The sequence below is a fragment of the Taudactylus pleione genome, unplaced genomic scaffold (assembly GCF_031769625.1).
Source record: "Taudactylus pleione unplaced genomic scaffold, aTauple2 ptg000903l, whole genome shotgun sequence".
Taxonomy (NCBI): domain Eukaryota; kingdom Metazoa; phylum Chordata; class Amphibia; order Anura; family Myobatrachidae; genus Taudactylus; species Taudactylus pleione.
The window spans coordinates 3,880,302-3,889,548 of record NW_028285304.1 but is presented as its reverse complement, the minus strand read 5'-3'; the positions used below and the strand labels follow the sequence as shown (position 1 = coordinate 3,889,548).

Here is a 9,247-nt window from a genome sequence, read left to right as displayed (position 1 = left end):
AAGTGTGCTGCCACCACTATCCATTTGGTTGGCACCAACGTTCTCGATCACCCATGATGCTTAGTTACGGCTCTGCCCGCAGTTATGTATCCTGGCAGCTGTACAGATTGTTATGTAAACTGGGCACAAAATCTAATTCACTCCAATGCTCCCTTGCCAAGTCACTATTGATATTATGAATAACGCCATTATTTAGAAATAACTATCCCAGCGAGTGTAACAAATCCCTACCACAGACATCAACTCTTACAAGTGATCTCACACAAATCATCTTCCTGGTCTATTAAACATTGACTTGTGTTGGATAACAGCGGAGTCACATACAGGCCAGCCTGGATCTTCCCTCCAGAGTGCTAACATGAGGAATTAGCTGGCAGCTGTTGATGATATCTCCAGGTAATGGACAGGTAGCTCACTAGTCCCCCCCACACCTGAGACTGTCTCACCTGGAGCCAGAAGATGGACAGAGAAATCAGCGGCTGTGATAACCCTGCGTTTGAGGTCAGAATTTATTATTTAGAACTACGGACATTTGTGAACCAAGTGGTGAGAAGGGTTTAGATAAGAAGTCAGAAAGTGTTACTTACTTTACTGGTGAAACTTTAGTTTAGCTGGTGGAGACAGACTTTCAGTAAGTTGTTTAAAATACCACAATAATTTTATTTAAACTTGCTTGGGGTAATATATATATAGGCTTACTATACTATCCCTATAAACCAGGACACTCATGAATGAATTACACAGGTTCTGTGGCTGGGTGACTTCAAGTCTGCATTTCACCTGGTCTTAGGGGAATGTGTGTCAAAGCTTGATGTGAGATAAAATTGTGAGCTATATGTCACCAACCAATCAGCTTCTAACTTACATTAAGCAGGCTGTGTTTAAGAAATGATAGTTTGGAGCTGATTGGTTGGTGATATATATTTCAAAATGTTATCTCACATCAAGCTTTGATGCATATCAGCTACAGAACCTGTGTAATTCATGTGTCCTGGTTTAAAGGGATAATATAGTAAGCCTATGGGCCAAATGTAATAGGGTGAGAGTTTAGAAAATGTGAGAGTTTAGCAGTAAACTCTCACATTGGTTGAGTTTTATCTTCAAAATGGGAAAACATCTGAATGAGATTTTAAATCGTGAGAGTTTTTTAAGTCTAAAAAAACATGCAAGTTCGCTCTGTTACTTTGTTTTTGGACTCTATTACATTGGCAAAGTTTAAAAAGTGTCAGAAACTCTCACTTTTCTAAACTCTCACCCTATTACATTTGGCCCTATATATCTAGTGTTTGCCCTATATAACAACAGCTTAAGGCACACACCATAACCTGCTTCATAGCAAGGTGTTTAATTTAAAGAGAGGACATGTAATATAATTTTTATTTATTTATTTATATAGCGCACACATATTCCGCAGCGCTTTACAGAGAGAATATTTTGCCCAGTCACATCAGTTCCTGCTCCAGTGGAGCTTACAATATATGTTCCCTATCACATGCTCACACACATATACACACTGGGGTTGATTTTGTTGGGAGCCAATTAACCTACCAGTATATTTTTGGAGTGTGGGAGAAAACCAGAGTACCCGGGGGAAACCCACGCAAGCACAGGGAGAATATACAAACTCCACACAGTTAGGACCATGGTGGGAATTGAACCCATGACCTTATTGCGGTGAGGCAGTAACGCTAACCATTACACCAGTTGGTATGTGTTAATCAGGGGTGTTCCCGATTAAACTTTGCTGAGAGATTGGTTGGCTGTTACAATTGTCATTTAAAGTGCTTATAGTTCATAGACAAAGTAAATACCACTCCAGACTTCCCAGCCTGATCCACTATAACCATCCCTCCAATGTGTGTGTATTTGTATTTTTTGAGGAAGAGGGTTCTATAGTTTAAACTGGTTGAAACGGCTAGAGAGATTATACACTTATTACAGTGATAGTTTTAACTTTTTATGTGTAGAGAGAAACAGAACAGTAGGCTTTGTGATTTTTTTTGTAAACTTTTTATTTTAAGGACACTGCATAACATCAAAGAGAATAACAAAAAAAATTCAACATAAAAGTCACAAAAAGGACGATTCATAAGAATTGATCACATCCACAATGTGGATTTAGGGGCCTATTTATCATCACAGATAACTCCTACTTACCTTCCTTTTGCGGAATGGCTCCCTGTCCACACACGCTAGTATGGGGACAGAATTCATCAAGCTCCGAAAATATTATATTTTTCGGAGCTTGACTGCGGGAGCATTCGCCATCTTCACCGCTCACCCGTCCCGGGTCACGAAGAGGGATCCTTTCGGATACCTCCGCCCCTGTACGGCTCCTTCCGCCGGACGTCGGGGCTCTTGTGCGCATGCGTGACCTGTAGGTTGCGAATGTCCAGTCCCGTCAGCAGTGAAAAGATTCACTACTCTGGAAAGGAGCAGTGAAGCCGCTCACGGGGACCAGGTGATTTCGCATCAGCCGCCATCCGCATCGGAGCAATGATGAATTGCTCCGGATTCCTCGGCGAGTTAGAATGTTAATCAGGATCCGGACCCCGATAATTAACATCATGAATAGCCCCCTTAGTAATAAGTACAGTGATTTTAAAAGTATTCTACAATACTACAAACAGCAAAAATCTCTGTAACAAAAGTGAAAGTAAAAGTAATGCATACATAAATATACCATAGAGTAGGGTTATTCGAATCAGGAGAATATTATATAGGAAGCAGAGTAAAGAAAAGTGGAAAAAAAATTGTAAGACAGCAGAAAGGTATCAAGGGTGGACTCCGGCATAGGTCCGTATTCAATTTGGAGCGAAAAGTTAATTGCCGGACTTTTCGCCGTCATCGGAGGTTTTGCCGGTGAAAACTTATCGCGCGCGTTCCCGTTTATCCCCGTATTCAATTCCAAATCTGCAAAAACGGGACCCGGCGAAACCCAAACAGGCGAAAAGTCCTGTCGTTTTATGGAGAAATCAGTCTGACACCCGACATGGGGGTTCACTATGGGTACCCCCCATTAGCCCTGCTGAAGGTATTTGGGGTCTTTGAATGGTCTCAATAGGCGCTATTTAGTGTCTTTGGGACAGGGGTGAAGAATAGCATTTAGCAATTTTTTGGGGGGGTAAATAAGTAGTCCCATCAAATTTGGGGTACATGAAAATGGGTGCAAGCATATTTTAAAGTTGCTAAGGTCAAGCATTAAAAAGCGCCAAAAACGCACCTTCAGTAAACACCTGCAATAAAAAAAAAACACCTCCCCCCATACTTCCAGACCCCCCCCAAAGGCTATTTCGCTAGTTTTTGATTTTGTATCCCCACTTTGATTTGTTTCGCCCACTTTTTCAAAGTGCTTTTTTTGTGGTGTATTTTGTGGGGGGGGGGAGTTGCATTTTTTTACACAATTTGTGTCAAGGTGGGTGTAAGAAGGGTTTAGGGGGGTTGCCGCAATTTTGAACCCCAAAACCCCAATTCTGCACTTTTTTCCGCCGGGTATCCATTGGCTATACTTTTCTGCTGGTTACTAGGTGCAAACTTTTCGCACCGGCTAAAAGTCGGGCAATTTGAATACAAGGATAAATGGAATTGGTGAAAATAAGGTCATCAGCGAAAAAGTTTCGCCGAAAACGGCTTTTCACTCCAAATTGAATACGGCCCATAGTTGGTTTATGGAAAGTGAACCAAGGCCCCATATCTGATGATATGGTGACAGAGTATTGTTTAAAATGGAGGTAATATTGTGATATTCACGCCAACATTATTATAGTGATTATATATTATTATGCTATGTTCTGATAATGCATATTTTCCAAATTATACGTACCATAAAGTGATTGGCTGGAAAGCTATTTATGCCTGCTCCACCCACCAGCACCATAGCCCCGCCCACTGATTGCTATGCAGGATTTGTTACCGCCCACTTTACACTCTTGTTACCTTTAATGTGTTTTTGTTAAAAAACATGAACAACTACAAACAAACAAATAAACGGACAAAATATTGTGCACAGACAGGAGAATTGATATTAACTCCCACAATTCTATTTGTGTATATAACAATATACACAGAAAGGGAGATTTGTTGCTCCTATCAAAACAGGGTTTGGCGAATTAATTACTTAATTAATATAGTTTTGTATATAATATACTGAATTGTTTCATTATCACTAATAATTCGCAATACAGCCAAATTTAAGGTCCAAAAAGACACAAACAATAAGGTTTAGACCATTAGCAGGTATGTATATCCACCTTGTTATCTAACAAGTGGATGGAGAGTATATCTTTATACCTGCGTGCATTGGAACATACACACTCTGAAATGATTTTCACACATCTCATAACCCAAAATAATATCTATATAGGAAGTGTGCCTTAGTGACTCATGATACCTCTCCATAGACATTGCACATCCATATATTGCTGTGCAGTGCTATATCACACATAAAAGAAATGATAATTAGCCTCACTTAGATCATTCAATATCATCATCGTTATTCAGATAAATATTGCTGCTGCTCGTTAGTGGGGCACCACAGTCCAAATTGCAATCAAAAATTACTGAATTCTGCTAGTTTGTTGCTATCATAAGGTACACATGAAATGCAAATGTCAATGTCACCTGTGGACACAAAAGTGTGGAAATCACAAAACATGCAGGTGTCCCTATGATATAGCAATTGTATAAATCTAAATTAGAGTAGTACATTTAAGTCACGACTCTATACCTTCTGTGCCCCCCAAAAAAGAGTCCTTTTTCTTCTTTCTCTATTTGGTTTATATGTCATAAACAGACTGTGGGGAGCACCAGGGACCTACCAATAATATAGATCCAGCAGACTTTTGTCTCATGATCAATTGGATAATATTTTGCAAATCCTTGCAAGGGTCCCTAATAGGTTTTTAGAGACATATTGATTATATATTTCAGTAAGGATTTTTCAGTGCGTTTTCCAATCTCTTCTTTGGTGTATACTCTTGTTACCTTACAAGTAATCTGTTTTCATGGTGCTTTTGCCTAAAATTAGTATGAAGCTGTGCACACAACAGCCTTATATACAGTATGGTAGTCTGAGTATGCGCATTTATACACCTATGGGTCAGTGAACTGAAATGCACAATGTAAGGGTAATGTAGTGTGCCGTTACTGGCATTAATACTCCATCACAAGGGCACATGGCATCACTCCTAATTCATTTGACTCTCAAGTGATTCAGTCACTCAGCCAATAGGAATTGATGATGATCTATTATTGGAGAACCCCCACTGACTGCTTACCTCTCTATTCCTTAATGCAGATGTTCCCAAACGAGGTCCTCAAGGCTCCCCAACAGTTCAGGTTTTAGAGATATCCATGGTTGAGCACAGGTAACTCAATTACTACCTCAGTCAATTTGATTTAAATGATGTACGCGGCTGCCGGTCTCAATCCCGACGATGGAATCCCGACAAGGGATTGAACGAAGGTAAGCCGGGGCGCCGGGGGTGTTAGCCACAGGGGGGAGGGTTAGGTTTAGGTAAGTTAGGATTTGGGGGAGGAGGTTAGAGTTAGGCACCCCTGGGGGGGAGGGTTAGACACCACTGGGGGGTTTAGGCACTAAGGGGGGAGGGTAAGGGGGGAAATTTAGGTTTAGGCACTAACGGGGAGGGTTAGGGTCTGGGGTGGGGAGGGTTAGGGTTAGGCTACAAGATGGGAGAGTTAGGGGGAGAAGGAGGGAGGGTAAGTATACTTACCCGACCCCTGTCGGGATACCAACCATCGGGATGACGCTGTCGGTATTATGACCGGAGGCATCCCGACAGCCGGCATTACTTACCCATTCCGATTTAACCACCTGTGCTCAACCTTCGATTTCTCTAAAACTTGAACTGTTGGGGAGCCTTGAGGACCGTGTTTGGGAACCTCTGCTACAATCGTTCTCAAACTCGGTCCTCAGGACCCCAAACAGGTCACGTTTTGCAGGTCACCCAGCAGGTGCCCAGGTGCACTCATTACTCACTGACACATTTTAAAAGGTCAACAGGTAGAGATAATTATTTCACTTGTGGTTCTGCGAGGAGACTTGGAAAACATGCGCTGTTTGGGGTCCTGAGGACAGAGTTTGAGAACCTGTGCCTTAATCAGGGGCTCCGAGAGGGGGGGGCGGAGCGGGTACAAATTACCCGGGCCCGGGCTTGTTGGAGGGGCCCGGGTCCGGCACCGCTCCCCCCCTCTTACATGACAGCAGCCCAGCACATGCTGCTGTGAGCTGGGCTGCACTGGGAGACTGCTCGCGGCTGCTAAGAAGCAGCCACAGCAGTCTCCTATGCCTGTGGGGGAAGCGATCAAGCTGATCGCGCCCCCCACTGGTTATGCGCCGGGCTGAGGGGGCTCAGAGAGCCCCCCTCCCCAGCGCGCAGAGCCGCTTTGAAAGTGTTTTTTTTTTTTCTTCTCGAAGGGGGCGTAGCAACGCCTCCCGCGATTAGGTCACACCCCCTTTTACCCGGGCCTGCCACGGCTCTCGGCGGGCCTGGCTTTAATATAAAAACCTTTTATTATAAGTTGGCATACCATGGCCAGTTACTTCTACATGCCCAGTGTCAGTTATTCCTCTCCCTCCCCTGCATGGGAATCGGGCAACTTAATACAGGCTTGCCTACCCTCCCGATTTGGCCGGGAGCCTCCCGAATATCAGGTGCTGCTCCCGACCCACCGGCAGGACCGTAGAGAGCCTGGCCAGGCCCGGGTAAAGGAGGGGGCATGACCTATTCACGGGAGGAGTGGCCACGCCCCCTAGAAAAAATAAATCTAAAATAACTTTTGCAGCCAGTGCGCCGGGGAGGGGGGAGCTGTCAGCCCCTCAGCCCGGCGCTAAGCAGGGGGGGGCACGATCAGTGTGATCGCTCCCCCCCACAGCCATAGAAGACTGCTTTGGCTGCTGCAACAGCCGCGAGCAGTCTCACACTGCAGCCCAGCACAAGCTGTGTGCTGAGCTGCTGTGAGGGAGGCCACGATGATGCGATTGTGCGGTCAAGCCCCTGGCCCCGCCCCCAATACCGCGACATTGCCCTGCCACGCCCCCTTGCTCTATGCAGGCATGGATGCACTAAACGGAAAATGCGGTAAAACCCCTGTTTACTGCATTTTCCGTATGCATCTATCTCCTTGCCGCCGGGCTCCGATGCGGAGGGTAACGCCAGCTTTTGCTTCGAGTTAATTATCAGAGTCGGGCCCGTTAATTAACATCATGAATAGGCCCCTAAATTTATTTTTTTTTTTTTAAATGTTAAGAGATTAAAGTTACTTTTCAACAAAATGAATCAGAATGGATATTGAGCCTGATTCGATGTTTAGCGATTAACGGCTGTCTGCGCATACATCAAAGACCATTACCATAGTCGCTAGTAGTGACTTTTTATTCGCAGAGTGATTGACCATTAAGAGCCGTTTGGGGCTGTGCCTCTGAAACGTCGGTGTCGCGACCATTTTTGAGAAGTGTCCTGCATCTGTGCATATCCCGTACGCACAAAACATGGTTCCAGCATCTCAGTCCAGACGGCCATTCTGCGTGACCATGGAGTTACTCCGGAGGCCGATGAACAAAGGATCTCCGTATATAACTCTGTATCGGTACAGAGTTGCTTGAATTTGCAATGGCGCCTGCGGGCGTCTCAATACACATCCCGGCGTCTCCAATATTAGCATATTTTTGCATATGCTCTGCGTACACATACGCAAAAGCAGCGACATTCGCATACAACTCTGAATCATAAATCATAATTAATGCCTAAATTAAGTTCAATAAAACTGGTTGATTAGTGGTAAACTGTAAATGGTGAGTTGGAATGGTTTTTTTTGTTTTTGTTTAACCAAAATATTTTTTGTCTTTATTTTGTTTTTGGTTTTTTTAATTCCACTTCTTATTACGGGAGTGTATTGTAAATAGATTTCGTAGCATCTATTTCCTTTTTAGCGTCATAACTGCACGGAGGAGTCGGAGCGTGTAAAATGTGTTTCAGACGTAATCTTGAACGTGGCATAGTAAAAGGATTAAAACAAGCGCACGCGTGTTCTCCCTTGCTGAGTTAAGCTTTCCCCAGGGTTTGGATAAGATGCCTCTGAATCGCCTGAATCATCAGTGTGAATACGGCCTAATAAGCTAGCGCTGTAATCAGCAGATTATACAGCTCTAAGCAATGTATAATGGTGAAACCCAACTAAATGCTTTAGGGCCTGATTCAGGGATTTACGTAAATCCGATGTTTACATAAATCTCCAACACTTAATGATCTGCGCAGGACATACTTGCCCACTTTCTGGTGGGGCAGCCAGGTTAGCACAACAGGGAGGCGTGAGAGTGGCATAGGTGGGCGGTGTGGGGGCGTGGTGTCATGTTCTTACATCTCATCGGTAGTGCTTCCTGCTTAGCCTCGGTAAATAGGCGAAGCAGGAAGCGTTATAGCGGCACTTAACATGCCGCTATCATACATCTACCCCAATGATCTCTATGGCTTTATGGATTTTCTGAAAAGTGTGTTTTCATCAACAAGTAGATCTTACTAACTGCTTTGGGGCTCGATAAGCTATGTATGTAAATCAATGTTATGACACGCCTCTCAGATGTAGCAGTACACGCCCACTTTACTGCCACACCAGAGCCGTAACTAGGGTAGTGCGGCCAGTGCCGTGGCACAGGGCAGGGGGCGTTGTTTGGGCCTGTCAATTTTTTTTTATTATCATTCTCACTTGTAGCTTCCTCTCCTTTTATCCCCAGCATATCCTGACCTACCCTATCTCTTCCCTGGCCCCAGCATCTCCTGGCCTCTCCTATCTCTTCCCTGGCCCTTTTTTGGGTGTGCATCTTATGTCAGTATTTTAAAAATAAGAGGGGGGGAGCCACAAATGCTCTTTCTGGCACAGGGCACCAAAAAGTCTAGTTACGGTTCTGTGCTACGCTCATAGGTGTTGCTTTCACAATCTTCCTGAAAATAGTAGGCAAGTACTGTATGCTTTAGGTTCCCATAGAATTAAGAAGAAGGGGGCAGATTTGCTAACATGTCTAAAAACCAGAGCACCAAGCTGTGGGCACGCACACAGCTCACCTATAACCTGTCTCTGATGCCATTTAGGACACCCGTAATCTCCTCTTTTCAAATTTATTGTGTGCTCCCTATTAATATTTAATATACTAGTTATTAATCCCTTACGGCTGTTTTAGCGGTGCAATCATGATGCAAGGTCTTATTGCTTGATTACAGATCTTATACCA

The 9,247-nt window shown here is 44.0% G+C and overlaps 1 protein-coding gene across 4 annotated transcripts in view; it reads left to right on the top strand.

The window, feature by feature from the left end:
* The first annotated feature begins 376 nt into the window (after positions 1–376).
* Positions 377–9,247, top strand: part of LOC148473996 (solute carrier family 23 member 2-like) — a 54,976-nt gene continuing 46,105 nt past the window's right edge. For 2 of the 4 annotated variants that reach the window (XM_088459220.1, XM_088459219.1), the window contains exon 1: positions 377–501. In XM_088459220.1, the coding sequence (XP_088315346.1) occupies positions 460–501 (42 nt within the window). In that variant the 5' untranslated portion in view covers positions 377–459. Of the gene's footprint in view, positions 502–5,296; positions 5,367–5,389; positions 5,465–9,247 lie in introns of those variants that run through there. The other 2 variants (XM_088459221.1, XM_088459223.1) reach the window with 2 other exon arrangements.